The following is a 22,754-nucleotide window of genomic DNA, read 5'->3' on the forward strand; positions in this document are numbered from 1 at the left end:
ATATGCTGTAAACTCATGGGAGGTGTCCAAATGTAAAGTGAAAGCTGCTCCATTTTATATTCCCTTGAGCCTAGACAAATGTAAATGGCATCTGACTATTCTGACACAACTACTAACTCTTCTGATTCATTTCAGACACACAACCCAATACACTTAGAAAAGTAAAAAATGCAGGGATTTCCATCTGATATATTGCTAAAATATGTGAGGGCTTCCGTTGGGAAGAGGACGCCCTCTAAACTTTAACAAGCGTTATTCTGGACTGGCTCCAGAGGAATTATGATTGTCAATGCAAATGAATGTGAAACTGAATTATGGAATTTTACTGCAGATACAAACTTTGTGTGGTATTATGGCTGTTATATACTATGGTCTCTATTCGCAATTGTACCATAGGGTGAGTGGTAGGAGGCAGCATACTGCTATGGCTCACTAAATGCCTATTGGGAGATGGAAATATAGCTGGGTAATTCACCTGGATCAAATAGCCAGAACCAATGGGGGTGAGCTCAAGAGGACATTGTTATATTACACTTTCATGCCCTCACCACATAAAAATATTGGGATTCGGGTTGAAAATTGGAAAAGTTTGTAACTATATGTGCTTTTATCCCTTCACCCTGTTGTAAATTTTGAGGTTCAAAGTTCAAATCTGATATTGGAAACTGAAAATGTAAATATTAACAAGGGCTCTAATGCAAGATCAATATATTCAATGGTGACAAAATCCCATCAAAATTAAGAGAGGACATGCAGAGTTGTCATGTCTGGGCTCTACTACAGATTCTTCCATCAGACCTGGATCAATGGGGTCACATCAAGCCAACTCCAAATTCTTTCCAGTGCAGTGTACCCTAACCAGCACAAACCACACATCCTTGAAATGAGTGCTTTAAATGTCTCAGCTCGTTGATCAGAGCAGTAAAATAACAGAACAATAAGTAACAATAACTGACTCATATTTTTGTTCCTTAAACGATCTTGAGGGCACCTCACCAGGACAAAGTGTCCTTGAGATCTCAAAGCGAAGTTTAAAAAATTATTCATAAGCCAATCCCCATTTTGGAGCCAGCTATCTGGGCGATTGCTTATGTCGCTCTCTGCATGTTAATAATCATAGTATTATATCCTCTCGACTACAAAGACTCAAGGACTTAATAGGAGACTTAAGCAGCAGGCAACATGTACAAAGACAATTAAACACAACCCTAAACAACTAGTCTACCGTGGGAATATCTCCCATCCCCACACTGCTGTGTTTATCTTTAAGCAGCTCCTAGGGATTCGGTTCTACCTAGGATACACATTAATGAGAATTTGTGTGTCATATCACACATACAAAGAAGCCCACTTCACCAGACAATACGAAGTGTGCTCCCCACCTTCTCCTCACCCAACAAATCCCTTATTCCAAAATTAATTTGCAGTTTAAAAGACATTTTCTCTGGAGTGCAGCTGAAGAGGTGTCTCCATTTCGCCTGTTCTCTTGGTGGTGGTGTTGGCTAATGAGAGTCTGGTCAGGAGGCTGATGCTGACAGCTCAGCTCTTCAGAAGCCTTTGTCAAAATATCGCTCCAGGGGAGAATTGAGCAGCTAGCTGCCCACAGGAACATTTCTACCATGGGTATATCTCTCATTTCACAACTGCTTTGTTTACCTGCAGGCCACACGTCCAACTACTGTTTGTGACAAACCACATTCAGTCACTTATCCCTAATATCAAATATATTAATATGCATGTATATCAAATGTATAAATATCCACGATCAGGGGGAATAGTACTAAGCTAAATCATATGGTAAGCTACATTTTATACAGACTTACATCTGCTTTGTGTTCTCAAAGGGCAAGTCTGGTGATATTCTATATTCTTTGTGATGTCAACAAATCCCATGAAAAGACCAAAACCAACGATGAATACTAACTCTTATAGCCCGACTGCTATTGGATATTTGAAGCCGATACTGATATTTAGGAGTTCCAACAACAATAAATCTATCAGCCAATAGTGATTGTTTTAAACATAAACAATCAATTTGAAGATCTGCAGATCCCTTAGATTTGTGTTATTATTGTGGCTAAGATACATAAAGAAAAAATCTACTTCTTACCAAGATCCTTCTGTGCGTTAAAATATATACAATTAGCTGATAGTGTTATTTGAGTTTTTAATCTTCCAAATATGGATACATACTATTTACGTGTGCCATAGACATCCATTGTTGTCCAGAAACTATTAGCAATTCAACAATGAGCCAGACCATTGTACTGGGTGACATGTTCAGTCATAACGATGGACACTAGTTTGTTTACACAAACACACACACACACTAAACTGAAACTATTTAGATGATTTGGTGGAATTGAAATGCTTGAACTTTCAGCACTCTCCTAATCCATTTAATATGGGGCTAAAACAAACAATGATGATCAATGTCAGACAATTAGGATGAGGGATAAATCCTATCCTAGTTAAGAATATTCATGGGTGCTCCAGGGCTTGTCACGATATCTGCCATTAGACGTCTGGACAGATGCCAAATCTCAAATAATAGACCACCACAGCGATGACACCCTGGCCAAGCTCTGAATAAGGTAACAAGAAGTAAGTTGAGTAAACAAGATGAATCCCTTCCATTAACAGAAAGACCTCGGGCACTCCTGCCATTCCACCATTAATTATCTGGTCTTATGGGAAGATTAGGGGAGAGAAACTAAGCCAACAGCCAGACTCCACTGAGTGGGCCTCCCCTGTTTAATTACCAAAACAGCACAAACAAATGAAGCCCCATAGATCATGCAAAGGATAGCTCTGGAGGCTATGATCTGGCTGAGCCCGTCTCCACTCATCTGTTCTGTCCTTTCTCTCTCCTGTCTCTCCTCACGCCAGACTGGGGACTGTGGTCACACTGTTATCAAAGGCTAATGTGATAAGAGAGGAAACAGGAAAGAAAGGGTGTGGCAAGAACAAGATGGTAATGTCCGACGGATTACTAACTACATAAAAAAAGCCTAGTTTGCTGAGTGATGTTTACCTATCATGTACTGTGGCAACCCTCTCAGCGGCTGTCTGGTTCTTACCATGTTCCTCATTCTCAGATCAGTTACAGCCTGAGAACTGAAGCTCCTGAAATTTGTGCTAAGATCAAGAAGCATAATATGAATTATTAATAATTAGTAATATTTTTTACTCCTGTCCTTTGTCTCAACAGTAAACCACCTTTTAGCTTTTAATAAGCACAATATAAAGATTAGAGCTGACACAATTAGTCAATTAACAATTATTGAGCAAAAATGGCAAACATTTTCTGATTCCAGCTTCTTGAATGTGAGAATTTTCTGTTTTTCTTAGTTGTGTTTGATAGTAAAATAAATATCTTTGGGTTTTGAACAGTTGGTCAGACGAAACAAGCGTTCTGAAAACGTTAGCTTAGCATTCAGGAAAATGGAATAGGCATCTTTCCCCATTTGTTAACATTGTATAGACCAAAAGTTAGAAAATAAATGGCACATTAATCCATAGTGAAAATAATCCTTGTTGCAATCCTACACATATAATAATAATAATAATAATAATAATAATAAGACAATTAATACTTCATTGCTATGAATTTTAATCTCTGAAACCAAGCACATGAACTGTAAATACACGTTTGAGAAGCAGAGGAGAGTGATGTGGAGTTCTCTCAATTCCAACAGCAGACATTTCCATGCAGATAGGGTAAACACACAAATAAAGCATCCAAGCGTGCGTGTGCACACACAACCACCAACTGTTCTCACAGTTGTTGGTGCTGACAGCTTCATTCCAAAAGTTATTTGAAAATGGGATTGTCGGTGAACTGGAGACTAGCAATGAATGCTATGTCTCAAAGTTCCAGCAAGAGAGTGTGACTAGTATGGTGCTCTGCAACAGGAAAACAACCACAGCATAATGTCAAATTCTCAAAAGGAAGAAAAAAACAACCTTTAACATAATTATGTAATCATCACAGTTGACATTTTTGTCCATCAAGACATTACGCAATGTATCCAACTCATTACAGACTCACTCTGTACAAAGATTATTCTACTGCATCATTTCCTGATGAGATGTAAGATAGTAGACCAAAGTTTAACATCAATCTGAAAATGAACTGGAAATGGACAATGTCAAAGATTTTGCAGAGCAGAAGTGTTCAAGATTAGAGGGATGAGAGAGGAAAGAATCAAAGACCCAAATAACTGACTGGCTGTCCTGCACAATATTTAGCTGCTCCACTGACCCTGAATCCAACATGTATTTTATAGATGCTCCGGCTACAAATCAAAGCCAAAAACAAAAGAACATGAGCCGTTCCCCTTTCTCAGTCCTTTTCTATTCAGGCTTATTTTCATGGTCAATCTTTTACCTCCGGTAAAATATTATTAAACTATAATAAGCATATTTCAGTGATATTCTCCTGCAAGTAGACCTTACTACAATGGAATTATTAAAATATATCCACAATATGTGGACATGACATACATGAATATGTTTTATAAGTACATAGGCATTTATAAATTGAATACATTTTTAACATAAATCTTCTTTGATAGAGTGACTGAGAGATAGACGCACTTTGACAACCTTGATATCATCTGTTTTGCTACATCTACGGTCTGTTTAGACACCCGTTTGCAACGGATTCAAGTTAATCTGATGATTTCAACACATCCACACCTTTAAAAAACACTAAGAAATGCTACAGTGGCCTTTAGGAGGGGAATTTATCATTCTGCTGTTAGCCAAATTTCCCTGCTAAGGCAATTCTGGCCTACACCCAAACACTTTACTGACATGACATATTGGAAATTTCAATATCAATCTATCAATGTGCTAGAAACACATTGATACTGTATATAGCACAAATCTACTTTATAATCCTCATGTAGACAAGCAGACTGACAGAATACAATGCAGTATAAATAGGGATTAATTATTTATAGCTCATACATTGGACTAAAAATCATCTTAGCCTGGACTTTTATAACTGATCCAAAGCAGATCAATCCAAGAAAATGTTTCATTTAAGGCATTTTAGGTGCCCAAGAGGAACATATATAATTCCACTACAGTTTGAGGTACACCTCCCCATCAGATTTCTCAGAACAGTTAACCTATCACCTAATATCCAGGAGGTTCTATTAGGCCCATGGAAATGTTGTGGGGCCCCTGGTTTGCTTGTTGGTGGTACTGAGCTGCACTGAGCCTCAGCGCGTTACCCCTGGAGCCTGGTCCAATTTTCTCTCAGCACAGCTTCGGTCCAGAGACCACACTAACAAGCTTAAGCTCAACGCTCGTCAGAAAGGGCGGAATTTGGACACTCACTACAGGCCTGAAAAATGCAGGTTGTTGGTGCAGCCCTCGCCTTGGACACAATAATTAATCTTCATATCGATCTGCCTTCCTGACTTCTGTTGGGACAAGCACAGAAAGCATGACGGACAACCTGCAGTATGTTTCAGCTCTATGAGAGGAAGACAGGAAGAAGATTCTCCTCAGCTTTTTCTCCCACTCAGTCAGTCGCAGCATCACGCACGATTACACACACACACACACACACACACACACACACACACACACACACACACACACACACACACACACACACACACACACACACACACACACACACACACACACACACACACACACACACACACACACACTTTACTTGTCAACATGGGAGAAAACAACCAAGCAGGAAGAAATAGATGTATACAATAAATGGTTTAGAGGCACAAGTTACATGTAAAGTACAAAAAAGGGACTCAGATAAACTTGTTACCTTGTTTGGGGACACAGGTTTCAGGATCAACTCTTTATCTGTGTATTTTGTTTCTCCACCGGTTTCCCTGAGGCAAAAAGAAGAGTTCGATGCTCCTCTGACTCTCTCCTGCACCAGTTTCTCGTTACCACCAAGCCCCCTCTCTGATAAACTGCCCACCAGTCTTTGAAATATGACCCTTAAGGCCCAATGCCACTATAAACCGGGAGTCATGGCTGATTTGTGAATCCAATTACCTCCCTGTCTGTAATGGCTGTGTTCAGTGCCATGATGTGAAGTCAGCTGTTGTCAGCATATGTCCTTAAGGCTACAGCCTCCCCAAGGAATACATTCAGCATCTAGGCCTGATCATCTAAATAACCATCTTGATTAATAGTAGCTCAAGAAGGTGGATGGGCTGTGGGAAGCCAAAATCAAAAGTTTAGTTTGCTGGTACAAACACAGAGAGAGGGGCAAAGACCAGTTAAAGATGTATAGACCTATACTGATTGAGAGGACTCGATGGCAGAGAGTGCTAAAAAAAAATAAAAAATACAGGGCAAGAAGCTGAGGTCAAGGATTTCCAACCATTGATCATGTAATTCACATTTGAGATGTTGCAAAATAACTCCATCAACAGACTATTTCTATTAAACTGTGAAACTGTCAGACTTAAAAGTGTAGTCCAGTTATTTTACTCTCAGCTGTCTTAAATGGGAATAGATGGATAATTGGACCAGGCCATCATCATTCATTTAGAAGCAATGTCGCCATTGCATAGTTGGTCCCTCAGAGAGCATTTGCTCTATTTTTCAATTGTGAAATGTCCTGCTCAGCACATACTGTGGTCACATTATTTAAAAAATAATAATAAAAAATTAAAGGGAAGCTTGTGTATGTCATTGTTGCAGACATGTCATTATTGGATTCAAAAAGTTATAATCTTAATATCAGTATCGCCTCAAAGATCATGCACCTTTTGGGCTACACACCTAGATTTTTGGGGGGATTTATTGGATAGTTAATGCTGACAGAAAGTAAGAGGGGAGAAGGAATTGAATGCCATGCAACAAAGCTCCTTGGCCACAAGGATGACCCAGTCTGAGCACTTTTTGTACAACTATGATAAAACTGCAATAAAGATCCTTCTCCGTCTTGTTTTCAAAACATATATGGTTAGCATGCCTAAAGTTCACAGATCATGTATACGTACTCAAAAACTGGGACAGTGATAGGCTGCTTTTTATTGTGAATCGGACCGGACATTGCAGTGCCCACTGGGCTACAGAGATTTAAAGGGAGAGCTGATCACACTCGTTTTGATTACCACGGAAACCCAACCACAGAGATGTTTCTACCCCTCTCCACAAGTTGAGTGGGGAACGTTTCCAGCGCAGATAAAGAACTGCAATGCTAATCAGTATTGGCAGGCTCAAGCATCATTGTTGTACTGAAATAGCTTCAACAATGTGTACCGAAAGATAAAAACAATATTGCAAACAAAGCTATGCTGTACTCGGGACACAGTTTGTGCAACAGGCAGTGAGCAACTACCTCCTGTGTAGTGAGAATAAAAAGTCTGCGCTTTGAACTTGGAATTGCTGTCCTCAATTCAACTTGCCACTGACATGACAGAGCTCTCAAGTTGACCTAACTGCTGACCTCAATGGCATTCCAATGGTCCAAAATAGACAGAGCTATAATTTAAAAGAACCCAACTGAAAACTACACCCCATTCCCTGGTCAAAATGTTACATGGGTGTTGTATCATCCTCCCATAAATGCTGACCTCCCATTCTTCAGAAAAAGTCAAAAAAACTGAACTAATATTGGCTAGTAAAATGTGCTGACTGAGCAGAGAAAAGGCCTTGCATTTATCCAGCAGCAGGGGTCTGACTTTAGCCAAGCTCAGTGCAGTAAACATGCAAGTACAGGGCTTCCTTTGAGCTTAAACACCAAACCTTTCAGAGCAGTTCCAATGACATTTCAGAAAGTTTTTTTTTTTCCTGCACTATGAAAGCTTCTGCACAGTGGGGATCTGTGAGTGTGAGTTTGTTGATTTCAAAATGGAAAGAAACAGCCCAAACAAAATTCACCAGAAAAAAAAAAAACACGTTTCCTGCAAATGGAAAATTCCTGGATTACCCCAACTCTTCCCACAGAGGGCCATGGTATCACATAAACATGGTTCAGAACATAAACTTATTAGTCTTGCAGACATATTCTACCAACTAACCCATGTAAGCACTTTCTTTCAGTCTTTCACTAAGAGGAAAATCCCCCCATAAGTCAGGCAGCATACACAGAACCTCTGCTACACTATTAATAATGCATTCTTGGTTACATTCCGTCCATCCATCCTGCTTCCATTTTGTTTTCATGCTCCTTTTTTTCCCCTTTAAGCCAGTCCTGCTTCCCAAAGTAAAAGCCATATGAATGGGCTCTCAGTCTCTATTACAGTAGAGTGATGGCTACTTTCCAGACAAGCAATCACTATGAACACCCCTGTTCTCTGGTCCAACCCACTGAACCACAGTCTCAGCTATCTCCATTCTCTCTGTGGGGGGAAATGTTCAACATATCAACGTGCAGAAGAACAGATTTTGAGAGGGTCAACTCCAACACAGCCGTATATTCATAGCAACAAAAGTGTAATACATGTCACAGAAATTCCTGCAATAAATTTGGGTTCCTCAAAAATAAATCCACAGTATATGTAAAGCTGATTCTTATGATATTTAAAGAAAAAACCCACATAACACAATGCAACCCATACATAAAAGTAAGATGTAGTGGCTCAATTTATCATCTAGTGCTAAGGCAGAGCTTTTATTGGAATACAATCTCTGAGGCAGCAGTGGACACAGGTACACGTAACTTCAGAGAGTTACAGCAGTAGTGTCCCACATCCCTCTGGTGATCTATCATGCCACGTGTTGTGCTACTTTCAGTTGCTTCTCTTGGCACTGCTGGTAAAAGGGAAAAAAATGCCACCCTAAAAACAAACTGATGTTCATTCTGTCTCTCGGGAATGTCACATTGCCAGGTAGGTACAATATGTCTATGATTGTTTCACCCAGAGAGTTGTCCTCTTCCATCTCTCAGTACACTGAAGTGGGACAGTCAAGGAGATGCAGCTATGTGTATGTCTGCACATTAAAGTGACAGCTGTGGATTCCCTCATTACTAAAACACAAGCACAGGTACTGCATGTTAGTCAGGATGTCTTTTACTTTTGGGTTGCAAAGGTTTGACAGTCAAGACTGACACCCAGGTCATAGGATATTTATATATACCCATTTTCTTGGTGTTAAATTGTAGTAAACTGAATATTTTGGACAGTTTGTTGAAAAAAATAAGATATTAGATTATTTTTCACATTTATCTACAGTAAGGATTACAGTAAGAATGTTGACCGATTAACACTATCGGTTAAAAAGTTAAAAACAATTTTATTAAAACAAAAATAAAAAGTCATTAAAACACTTCTTGCATATTAAAAAGAACAATATGCTATACAATGCATTTCTTAACTGCTAGGTAACTTTGCACTAGCAAGTTGTGTTTTAAGCTGCTCTTTTTTTCTGCTCGTGGCTCTCTGCTGGACGGTGCTCACAGCGGAGAGCTACGTGACATATGCATATATATCAGTGAGGACTGGCGGGTTAAATCGGCTCTCCTACACGCAGAGTATGCCAGGCAGACCCACAGCTGACGACCTCACAGGTGTATGCGGTGGAGACGGGCTCAGACGTACATGCCGCAAACCGCAGCGGACTTGTGTCGGTCGCACAACGCGGTTCCAGAATAGAGGCTACTTACTTGCATTAAGCAGGATACATAAATTCTTCTTTTTAATAATCTTTTTGTTAAGCATGGCAGATAGTTGGAGTCAAATATAGAATACATGCCTCCAATGTGTGTTTTACCCTACTCCAAGATACGTGGGCTTTCATATGTTTTTTTAGAGTAGATTTGAAAATACTGTACAGCAACTCCCTGGTGAACATAATCCAGCTTCTTCAATCTACTTCTCTTTTCTCATCTGCTCAAAGGAACTGTCAGCAGGGTTTAACACAGCAGCACTGCAGCCACAATCCCATCTCACACACACCGCTCATATACAGCAAATGCAGAATAAGGCTGATGGCTCACTTCATCTTTCACGTAGCTCCTGAACATGCTGTTGCAGAGTCCTTAGCTCTAATTTCAAAGTTCCCAGCATGGTTGCTTATCATGAAAGTGATTAGAAATGAAGGGCTCTGTCAGTGATATTGTTGGAGCCCCAGAGTTGGATGCCTTTAGGCTGCCAAGCCCTCTTAGCTACTCAATACCAGATGGCAGGTTGAACTGCTGCTGCTGCCAACACTGCTGATCTTCCCAGGGATCTTCCACACAAGCTAATATACTTTTCTTCAATCTGAACAACATTTAAGCCTCATTCTAATGCTGCTGTTGTGTTTCAAAAGCTGAACAATTAGACCAAGTCAAATGGGGTATCTGGAGGGCACATACAAGTGAGCATTAGACACAGAAATAAACAACGATCATTACCCTACATTAGGCTGCCACCGAGATTTAGGATGAGTGGTGAGGCAATGAGTCTTAAATATCAGCCTGAACAGAGGGTCCGCTGGAGAGAAAGCACCACGTGAAGGGGGATAACTTGACAAAAGCAGCCAAGCATCTTGTAAAAAGTGTGTGAAGAAGCATTGACACAGTTTTCCCCATTGGGCGCTTTGTAAAGCAATGAATGGATGTTGTTTCATGATGTAGAGTTGAGGATAAAACAGTGTCCAGTTCCACGGTGTTGTCCAGCAGTACGGATCACTGTAGTCTATATCCTTGACGTTCCACTTCCGGGATTGCTCCGTTGCCGCTGGAACAACCTGCCGGATTTCACTCATTTAGGCCGGATATCCGTTGCCTTGGGCTTCCTTTGTGTTGGCATTTTAAACTCTGGTCGATTTTATGAGGACTGTGGTTAACATTTTCTCAGATTTCTACAAGGTAAATCCAGAAAGCTAGCTAGACTATAGGCCCTATTTTAACGATCTGAAACGCAAGTGTGAAACGCAAGTAGCTTTGTGTGCGGATCTCGGGCGCTGTTGCTATTATACCGGCGGGATAAATGACTCTTGCGCCCGACGCAAATCTTAAATGGGTTGGTCTGAAGTAGCTAGCTGTGGTTTGGGCGTAACGTGAAAATAACCAATGAGAGCGTCATCTCACATTCCCTTTAAGAGCAGGCGCGCTTGTTCCATGGCGGATTGCTATTATGACGGAGGATTTGCCTGGCGCACGCCAGCGGGAGCTGTCCAGGTTGCGGCAAAGTAATAAATGCCTGTCTTGTCCGGGTGGCGATGTTGCTGCAGCCTCTCGGGCGTGTCTCCTCAAGTCTGGAGAGGATTGCTGCAGCCATGGAGCGTAGGCCTCCAAACGCACCACCTGCTCCTGTTGTGCCCCTTCCTCCTCCCCCCACTCCATCTCCGTCCACCCGCTCCACCAGGAGCGCATCGCGCATTACTCCCGGACCAGATTCCGCCGGAGTGTCCAATCCCACAGTAATTCAACATCATGTCTCCTTAAGTCCTCTATTTCCTCATTTATGTCATCAACACATCCATGATTCATGGAAATGTTGTGTAAAACACAACAAGCCACAAAGAATGCTGCGACTTTTTGAGGATTGTACTGTAAAGTGTAAGATAGGGCCCTATGTGTCTAACTTTTAAACGTACACGTTCCACCAAAACAAGTTCCTTCCGAGCCTATTTTGCAGCAGCACCGCAGCTTTTCTCCGGGTGCTTAGCACGGCCCAAGACGATTGTGATTGGTTTAAAGAAATGCCAATAAACCAAAGCACGTTTTCCTCCCATCCCCGAATGCTATGTGGAGTAGCCAGGCTCTCCTCCAGCGCGCTTTGGTGGAGGGTCTGGCAAAGCGAGACTAGGATCACGGAGACCTATTTCCTTTCTTAACATGGATTGTAACACACCACACCAACCATATTGTCTCTACGGCAACTTTTTTTTCCTGAAAGTGGACAAGAGCGGTGGAGAAAGGAGAAACACAAAGCTTCTTTTTCCATTATTTTCTTAGAGGTTCCTTGATAACGCACACCAGCACATTACATCTTTACTTATTATAAAACAAAGATGGGGGTAGATGACAGTTATTATTTCACCATAACTTCATCTCTGTCCTTCAATATGTACAACACTATTATCCATTCATCCATCATTAGCAGTTGTAAACAGAAAAGCTCACAGCAGGAGGACATAGTCATGTTTATCACAACTTCATAAGCCAAACAATATATAACTACATTTAGTGGGGTGGAAGAAGGATTCAAGAACATTCACTTCTGTGGTGACAGCTATGGAATTGTATTAGGGGACATCTAGGGACATCCTTTTATGGAAATGCATTGACGTTGCAGCAGAAAATTGCATTCATATTTTGCCATGAGCACACAAAAGGTCCAAGGTCTGTGGCAAGTCGTCGTTTAAGTAGTGATGTTAAACACTGCCATAAGGGACTCAGCTGGTCAACAATGTCAGTACTGGACAAATTAGGGAATTCTAGTAGATTAACTGATCATCCTGTTGGGTAATTCTGTATTTTAGTATCTGCTCTGAAAGAAGAAGAAAAAAAAAAAAAAACATTTGAATAATTGGAATATCTTTAGAATTAAAAATAAGACATACAAGCTGGAAATGTGCAAAATCTGCAGCAGTGGCCATTCAATGTACATAAATCTGCCCCACTAAATGTATTACTTTGACCCAATCTAAATGCACTGAAAAACAGCTTGAACACTGGGGGATACAGACTTTCATCCCAGTCTGTTTTAGCCAATGTCTAGTTTATAGAAATACTCAGGTAATGTTTTTACAAATGAGTTAACATTTTTTATGTGACCATTTCCAAAGGCAAAACATTCCTAGACCTGAACAATTTCTGTGTATTCTACTCCTACTTCAGTGTTGTTATAATTTAATGAATAAAATTAATGATGTGGAGGCTCTTTGAGCTTTTGCTTATCGTTTGGCATATCAATGGTGTTGTTAGTATGAGCATATAACCCTGACTAGCTTGATTCACCTAACAGACAGCAACCAAGACAATGCAAAATCTTTACAAATTAGCATTTTTTTGTTTATGCGCAAAACTTGCCTCGTCAGTAAACTAAAGAGCTTCCTACCTGTCTGTGAGCTCAGCTTTGAGCACTCGAGTGAATACAGATTGGCAGGCTGAGTCAGTGAATAGCTCTGGGAGTTTGTAACAAGGGTGGATGAAAACGGTAGCAAACTCTGTTATCTTTTCAGGTGAAGTGCTTGTGATTGTCAAGACAAAGACGAACAGATTGGCTGGTCTGCATTCTGCATTCACTTGGCACATTTTTTTCTTGGTCCTGGATAACTTCAGCTTTATTCAAATAATCACTGCTGGTAAGTGCACACATTTTACTTTCAGCCTGGACAATAACGCTCACTTCCAAATTAATAGGCACTACATTATTATGTAAATTTTGTCTAGCAGGTTTACAGCAGAGTTTGTCAAGGCAGCTATTCATGCTTTTAAAGTGCTAAGACAAACTGAGAATCATATATGGGGCTATATTTTAAAACTACCACAAAAGCTGTACAGTTCCAGGGATAATAGACAGCCTACCCCACTGACAATTCTAAGGGTCTATCCTCAGAAATACATTTCCACTTAGTTATATTCATTGAGGTAACTGGTTTCACCAAATTTGACAAAAATTTTCACTTTGTGTTTCAGCTTTTTCTTTGTCACTTTTGCTTTCCCTCGACAGCTACTGCTATGAGAATCCCACAAATCATCATGCAACAACCAATTAAAAATTTGAGTTTTCAAAGCTGCCAAATCTCCTGGTATTGTACTGCAGTCCACTCTGTATCCAGTCTTAATTTGTGCTGCGGCACTATCATCCTATGCCAAAGAGAGCTGAAATATTTAAGCTCCTTCTCAAGCACTCCATGTACAACCTTTAAATCTCTCCTCTCTGACAGATCTAAGCAAAGTGCCTCCCTCCCTCACACCATTAAAGGCAATCTAAGGATGCTCTGCCGATTGATCAGAGAGGACTAGCGCAGTTTGGAGGTAAATGGCTGTCACAAGGCCTGATGGACATTTTTTATCTCCTAGTGGTCAAAGGGAGGCACTTGCTCCCATTCCCTCAATTTGATTCAAAGCATGTCTGTGCCTCTGGAAGGAAAGGAAATAGAGGAGAAGGGAACTGATCTGGTCTGTCTGCGCAAGATAAACAACAGTGTAACGGAGAAAACAAAAACCTTCCAATCAGAGGACAAGAAACACAAAGTCATTATGTCCTATTTATCCTAAACTACTTGTCTTATCAGACTAAATGCAATATTCTGAACACTGAATTATTAATCATGCACTGTGAAATTATTCTAATAAACTTTTTTACTAAATTAATTAAACCCTACTTTGCTAAGACAACTGCACAGTCTGCTTCTAAAAAGTATATAAAGAATATAATGTTTTGTAAAGTTCTAACATATGAGATGGGGGGATAAGCAAACAAAGTGGTTGCAGTTTCTTTTTTTAGTCAGTATACTCACAGCGGTGACAAACTACTGCCATGAGACTAATCTTTGACAAGTCATTGCTTTTATGAGCTAAAGGAAAGTATAGCAATTAGGCTATGAACACATAAACAACTGAAAAGCTGTGGGACATCAGAGGTAAATTTACAGTGACTATAAACAGAGGAAGCTGGTGAACAGAGTACCAGAAATAAGCACAGTAAGCAGGTTAATGTGCAAGTTCAAACGGCGTCCTATCTTAATTAGATTATGTGAGAAAATGTCCCATTTAAATCTAGCTATTTATGCGTTGTGGCGTATTGGGAATACATGACATGGAAATTTTAATAGATGGACATCGAGGCAAAGAAACCAAACAACTTATCTATATCTATATCTATATCTATAAACAGCTAACAATTCACAAGCCCCTACATTACAGGCCTATATCCACTACAATGTGACTAAATGTAATAGAAAGCGGATTGAAAAGCATGTGAAAAATATGCATTTCAATAGCAGTAATCCGGCGTCAGCTGGCATGAAATCTATTCTGAAAACTTCATCCATAAACCGCTGCAGTATAGGCGTGTGTCATTCAAGATAATAGCTACCGCTCGCGTCTATTGTACTGATAAGCAAGTGTAAAATGCGTACAGGAAATTATTGTTGATCATTTATCATCATAAAGCACACCATTACACATCAAGTGCTGAGGCACACGAAAAGCTGCTACACAGGAGAGAGGCAGCACAGCTCTTCTTATGCGGTCTCAACAGCTGGAATACGCCCGACAATTACGGACTAAACTCAGCAAGAAATATATCTTAGCTTGCTGTTATACATTGTATCAAACAGCGTAGAGAGGAGCGACAAAAATATGACAATATGTCAAACAACTCTGACGTCCAGTATAGTCGGTGTGTGTGTGTGTGTGTGTGTGTGTGTGTGTGTGTGTGTGTGTGTGTGTGTGTGTGTGTGTGTGTGTGTGTGTGTGTGTGTGTGTGGACAGAAAATAACATCTCCGCTGTCAACATAAAGACCGTGTGAAGGAACAGCGAGAGCAGAATAAAACTTGAAACATGTACCTGTGTACTGCAAGAGAAACATTGTCCACCGAAGGCGAGGTGCGTTTCTTGTCGGTCGTCTTCTGTAGGACGAAGTGTACAAAGTAAAATCCTTGAATGGAGACGGGGCTTGTCCCTCAGTCAGTCCGCTCCGCTCGGCAGACTGGACTGCAATGAGAGCAGCAGTCGAAGCGGGACCTTTTAGCTACGGCTGGCGAGCCCGCCCTCACGACGTGCCCGGCCGGCTCGCGACTGAAGCAGAATACTAGCACGCTTCAGATACACGCAGCGTGCAGGCGAACTATTTAGGCTGTGTTTCGGTGGGCGCAATACAGTCACTAACCAAACTCCTGCTCGGAATTCTTTGTCAGTCCGCTGGCGGGTGAGCTCAAGCACTGGTGAACTGTCAGGAGGGGATCGTCGTTTCCATCGAGAGCTGCAGCCAATCGATCCTTACGGCCAGTCACTACGAGAGGAATCACCCAACACGCTATCCACTCCTGAGTTGAATCCCAAATAAACTACAATTTGGATTGGAAAGATATGCCCCCCTCCTCCGAGTTTGCGTTAAGACATTTTCTGAGGCGCGGGCATCCAAGCGGTAAATGCCCCAAAAAGGAAGGTTATTTGTCCAAAACTTTTGACAGCTGTGCTTTAAAGAAGGTGTCATTCTGTAGCTTGCCAGTTGGAGGAGAAGAAGCAAAGGCATTATCATTTCAATACCAATGCTTAGAATACAGACTGTGTTGAAAGGCATTCCTGTCATCCCCAAGGCTCAAGATACACTGTGTTTTAAAAATAAATACAGCACGGGACTACTTATCCAAGTTGTTGCAAGTGATTAAGGTATTTATTAGGAATCAGTGGGATTACACTAATTTAGTTAAAACTGTAGTCTGTTCAAGAGCTGTTAATAGTAAGACTGTGTGACGTCTGATGATGAGTCTGTTTGCCCACTTGAAAATAGTACCTGTATCCAGCCAGGTTTCTACATTGGCTCAGTGTGTCCATTCTGATACTGTAAAGAAGCATCCATCCTTAGATCTGTATAATCTTTAGCTCATGCCGTCAACAGAAAATATGTTGAAATGAAAATGACTGAGGCTTCCCTTGGTTTGATCAACACACAGCCGGAAGATTAATTACACACGGGAAACAGAGCAAACACTATTATACTTCCATAATTAGACCCAGGCTGTGTACAGAGTCATAAAGAAAATGTGCATGGAAACGATATCTACTGAGTCACTGCAGTGGTCAGCTGAGTCGTTTATTCCTGATCTTCAGTCTTCAGTCTGGTTCAGACTGGCTTCTGGAGGAGGCACTGGCCCCAGCTGTTCAATGTTGAAGATATAATATGTAATATTTCTGTATTAAAATGTCTATTTTTCATTAGAATGGCATGACATGAATAAACGTTACTAAACTTAACGTCTATAAAACTTTAAAACATAAACTCCTCCTTGCACAGATGCATTTTCATCGTGCATCGTAGTTGTTTTACAATGAAGACAACAGCTCCCATGATCCCACAAAACTTAATGGCGTCATCAAAAGGTCTGTGTTTCAATTGAAAGACTCCTATGAAGACCCATATCGGCAAAAAATTACATATTGTACATTTAATATTCAGTTCAACTTCTAATGGTAACAGCATATCAAACAGGTGTACCATTTATTTAAGTTGATATAAACAGTGGGCTCAGTTTGGGAACATTTCACTTGATACTCAAAAGATTTTTCTATAAAAAAAAAAGTAAACTTTTTTCTGAGTAATTGTTCCATGTATTATGAGCTTGAATAGGTCAGCATACATAGATTAGTTGCCAATTTATTAGATACACCTGGCTACAACTTATGTAGTCTAATACAACAGCCCTGCAATTAATTCCACATTTATGAATATTGTGCTTATGTTGAAAATGAGAGGTTTTGACTGAGATGAGATGTGTTTCTAATATTGATTCTACCATCATTTATATAAATGTGGTGGACTTAATATTAGAAACACTTTTTTGTAACGGCACCATAAACTACAGCCTCCAAAATAACCATGAAGTTTCTCCATGAAGTCACTGCGGCGGTGTGTTTGTCAACCACAGACTTAAAAAGTGGTTGCCAATTTCTCAATATGGTTGCCAGTGGCAACCTGGCAACCATTACTGTCGAGCCAGCCCCTGCTTTGTGATTTTCAAAGGCAAGAGCTGCATTCAAATTATATTATCCTCTGCCCAACCAATAAGTCTGTTTCCACTGCCATCATAAAATAATTATTTAATTATTCTCCCCCCCCAAAAAACTCAAATTGCTCTCAATTGCCAGTCCACTGTGAAGTCAGGAGAACACTATTCTACAAACAGGGTGGGATGGTACTGATACAAGGTGCTTTTATGACAGTAACATACTACACTGTGACTCTCTAAACACCTTTGATTTATTGAGAAATAAACCCGTTTTTTGTCTTCAGAAAACAACAGTGTTTGCTCGATATTCATTGTTATTTCCTGGAAATAAAAACAGCAGGTTTACATTCAGCCACTGTTGAAGCATGATTAGGATACATTTAATGACAGTACTAAGCTCAAATATAAAAAGTAGACAAAAAGATTATACCACTTGACACCTTCCCTCTGCAGGTACAACTGAACAAACTGCAAGGCGGCTCGAGAACAACTGTCGAAGATCTTTTTCTCTTCCAACTGAATTATTATTATTATTATTATTATTATATGCAGACTTATTGTTTCGGTTATAGTTCTTGCAAATGTTTTCTATAAATCCCCACACTTTCAAAACCGACCTGTCCTGTAGATGAAACTTAACTATCTTATGCAACTAACCCCAAAACCCCAAAATGTATTATTCAGGCTAAGATCCTTTGAAAGACTTCAGAAACATGACAAAATAATATGGGGACTTGTCTTTCGCTCACATTTGGACTGCAGCCTAGCCTTTGAAAAATATTGGATGGACAAGCTTATTATTCACTACTTCACATGCTCCGTGAAGTGGGTTGGTTTTAAAAAATAAAAAAATTAAAAAATAGCACAACACATTCACACACATCAAGCTCAAATTTTAGAGACACATCAGCAGATAGAAAAACAGTATTATCAACCAGGAGTTACTTATCTATCATTCTGCATATAGGGATATAAAAAAAGCAAAGCAACCAACTGTTTTTTAGCAATTCACGTTTTCACAAGAAAGGATGAGAAATAAACATAATTTTTTCAAGGGAGAATTCAATTACCCCTGTCAGCCAGTAGTAATGAGTAACAGCCAGTGCATGTTCTCATTCAATTTCAGTGTCCCTGGGGAATGATGTTTGTCTGATGTCTTGATTTTTTTTTAACAATGATGTTCTTTTTGTGGCCTGCTTAGTGTAGCAAAACATTCAAATCAAATTTGACTCTGTGCCCCAGCAGATGAAAGCAGCCTTGGTTTGCTTTTATGGTTTCGTATGAGAAAAGAATGTGTGTGTTTAATGACATTACAGCCCTGTTTAGTCAAATAAACTGCCTGACTTAAAAAAAGAGGTGGAATAAGTTCTTCTGTCTGGAAGATTTCACCATTTCTTAAAAATAAAAAAAGCATACGAGAAGACTTCACTGATGCAAACATGTTCCATAAACCATGTGCTCATATCATCCAGCTCATCTCCGTTTTATATCTTAAAGCAGAAATGTATAGAATGGTCGAGCCAGTTAAACCTAAGCTCCTGCTCAATGCAATTGTTTAGTTAACAGGGAAATATCTCATATAATGAATTATTCAAATTCAATTACAGCATATTAAACGGGAGCTGGGCCTCATCGACAACTATAGTAACATTTTAACAAGGGCTCTGAGAGGCATAGCCTTCTTCGTAACTAGCACTTGTTTCAGTCAATATTTCCCTTTTCACTAAACATTTATGATAGCTGTCCTGTGAGATGATGGCACTATTTGTCTCTATCGAGTAATTTGCCAAATCACACAGCGCTATTTTAACTTGGTAAGAGCGTGCCATGCTGTATCAATATGCCCTTTCCAATCAAACTAAAGGGTTCAGGTAGCTTCTCCACGACGCCTTCAGAGAGGGAGAGAGGATGATATTTAAAAAGGTTATGCTCAGTTGAAAGCATATCAGTTAAAAGTGCCTGCAGTAGTATTTGGTGTCTTCTATTTTGAGATCAATGAATGGTGTGTTTGCTTAGGCACGAGTGAAAAATGTCATTAACTCCACTGCCCTCTATGGAGGAAGATAGCCAGCGCAAGAATATGCCCTGAGGATGGGGGACATCTCTGTCTTTTGGGTTCTTGCTAGTTATCTTTGACCTCTATCTTCCTTAATCCTTCCCTTTCTAATTACCTATCCCTTCTTCTCTTCCTTACCTCACATCCCTGCCCCCTGACTGATGGTTACCATCTGGACAGGAAAGGTTGAGGTGACTCCCCAGCTTACAACCTCATTAAAGTGCTCATATTATGCTCATTTTCAGGTTCATAATTGTATTTAGAGGTTGTACCAGAATAGGTTTATGTGGTTTAATTTTCAGAAAACACCATAAATGTGTTGTACAGCACATTGCTGCAGCTCCTCTTTTCACCCTGTGTGTTGAGCCCTCTGTTTTAGCTACCGAGTGAGGCATCTCACTTCTGTTCCATCTTTGTTGGGAGTCGCACATGACAAGTAAGTACAGCTAGCTAGTCAGTTGCAGAGCATGAGGGCGTGCCACGCTAGCAGCTAGGTGAGCATTATAACGTGTGTTACAAAGTGACGCACGTTCGTCACGGAAGTAAAGGCTGGACTACAATAGAGCTGTTTGGAGCAGTTTGTGAACAGTGTTTTCTCTGGAAGATGTTAAGTCCCTTAGGGGTGGACTTTGGGCTTTTTCACTTTGTAAACCTATAACGTGCACAAAAAGATATATAACATAAAAAAGGAAAGGGGAAAAGCCAAAAAGCATAATATGAGCACTTTAACTGAGCTTCACAGTGTCCCAGTTCACATACTGGTGTAGGCCTATCCCTACTTGGATAAATGTAATGAGTTGCAGAGTAACAAGAGACAATAAAAAGTAACTGGATGCAATGTGTTTTGAGATGCAGAACCATGTTTGCCATAGTTTTCATGTGAGAGGAGGGAGTAACTGTCGGCGCCTTGGTGACGGCAGCATCTGTTCTGGAAACCGGATTAGTCAAAAGGAGGCCAGGCCTATTACTAGAGAATTTTCCCACAGCATGAATATTGATGGAAATGGGTCTCAAACAGAGTCCAAAACAACTGTTAACCCCTCTGCATTGCTGAAATGTTGTTAACAACACTCGCTGCCCTGTCATAATTCACAGCCAGAGAATCACTTGACTCAAACGCCACTCATGCATTGCCACCAATATAGCCACAAGGAGAGGTGATGACAAATCATGTTTGTTTGTTCTACCATGTACCCACACTGCATTAAAAGGCTGCAAGTCAGCTGATACAAGCAAAAGCCGTTTATGAGAGCAAGGGGCAGTGGGCACTGTGCTGCATGTTGGCAGCTGTGTTGTGCAGCAAGCTGGTTGGGACTCCTGGCACCAAATGTGCCATCAGCCTTACACACACATCAAACTTTGCTGGCCCAAAGTCAACATTACCACTAAGACAGTCTTGTAGCCAGACTTCTAGCTCACACCACAGGTCAACAGAAAAGACTAAAGAATGAGGAATGAAAAAAAAGAGTTTGGAAAGTGAAAATTTTATCCCCTCTTAGTTTGAAGAACAACTCTTGCACATATTTCCACATATCCATTCATCTACTAAATTACATGCTGACCTATACCTGCAGATATAAAAATACCTCTAAATCCTGAGAGTAAGAGAGCCTTGCTTGAAATCTAGAAAATGTCAAATAAGTTTTGCCAAGTATTAGTCATAGCATTGGACAGCTCTCTTCTGATAAATGTAATAATGAAATACTACCAGATGAACAGTGACTGTTAACGTGGGTCAAAGAAGATGCCAAAATAGTCACTGTGAAATATGCTTTAGTCTTCTAGACAGCAGAGACATTTTTGTTGATTGTGGGTAGAAAAGAAGTCTCCGTCAAACTTTTGGCCCCATTAGTAACACAAAAGTCATGTGCAAATCCCCACAAAAATGGAAAAAAGGTATTTTTGCACAAAACATTGCTTTGTCATAAATTACTGATACCGAATGTGACATTTTGTTAAAATTATTAAAGCTTTTTTTATCCATAAAAACATGAATGCAAATATGACATTCATGTTTTGTTTTTTTTATGGATAAAAGCTTTAATAATCTGCAGTCAAGTAGTATTTCAATCATATTTGATCAAAAGACTCTTTGTAAATACTGCCACTGCCCATCTCTTAACATGAAAGAAACCATTGTCTAGTTTTGACGGACTGTCATCAGTGATTTGATGCTACACATAGCAAACTGTTTATTCTTAACATTATAAGAAAAAAACATTAGTTTACTAGAAATGTCACCAGCATATCAAACCTTGAACCCAGAACCACGTATTTTAGGAAAGCGTTGGCTGAATGCATTATTACATCCCTTCATGTTGCAGACGGTCGTACAGTGGGGGTTGGTGTGCACAGAATTTGATTAGTTCATTCAATCCTGTGTGCACTTTGGAGATTAAAGCAAATGCTCTATATAAACCTTATAAAATTAGGTTCGAAATGTAATAGACTTTGGCCTTAAATCAGTGTTTAAGTAATGATGAAAGAGATGGAAAATTTGACACCTTCATTGTCTCACAAACTGACCTGAGACACCTTTAAACTGCTCATTACCGAACGTGGTGTAGGAGATAGATAAAAACACACTAAAAGGCAAATATACTAGATACTGTAGAAAACTCTGCAGTGTAAAAGGGTGAAGAAAGAGAGAGGATACAACAGAGAGAGCAGGCCAGACAAGCAGGAGGGAGGAAGAAAGGCCAAGTATCAGACAGAGCATTCATTATCACCTGACTGACCTGCATATTGCCCTGTGTGAGAGTAATGGGAAAGGACACACTCATCGGCGAAAGCCCAGCAAGAGAGGCGCTTTTCATTCCCCCCCTCTTTCCTCTCTCTTAAGCAATCTGTCAGTTTCTTACTCGGTTCAATTTCTGTTCTCGAACAATGTACTGTAGCATCCCATTGTTTCAGAAAATACAATAACAGCTCACAGAGACATATTAATGCCATGCCTAATGTAATGAATATTGAATAACCTATGTATTGCAGTTTCTCCGAACATGATGAACAGCTGACTGTCCATTTAATCATTACTATTATCCCTTTATTCAGTATTGTGCACGTAGTTACATGCAGTGG

General features: G+C 40.1%; 1 protein-coding gene across 6 annotated transcripts in view; it reads right to left on the minus strand.

Moving 5' to 3' along the window:
* The window catches only part of enox2 (ecto-NOX disulfide-thiol exchanger 2), a 192,000-nt gene that overhangs the window by 110,776 nt on the left and 58,470 nt on the right, over window positions 1–22,754 (minus strand). The window contains exon 1 of one of the 6 annotated variants that reach the window (XM_039813281.1): window positions 15,456–15,957. The exons of 4 other annotated variants lie outside the window; for them this stretch is intronic. In XM_039813281.1, the coding sequence (XP_039669215.1) occupies window positions 15,456–15,477 (22 nt within the window). In that variant the 5' untranslated portion in view covers window positions 15,478–15,957. Of the gene's footprint in view, window positions 1–15,455; window positions 15,959–22,754 lie in introns of those variants that run through there. One more of the 6 variants, XM_039813278.1, reaches the window with a different exon arrangement.

The sequence above is a fragment of the Perca fluviatilis genome, chromosome 10 (assembly GCF_010015445.1).
Source record: "Perca fluviatilis chromosome 10, GENO_Pfluv_1.0, whole genome shotgun sequence".
Taxonomy (NCBI): domain Eukaryota; kingdom Metazoa; phylum Chordata; class Actinopteri; order Perciformes; family Percidae; genus Perca; species Perca fluviatilis.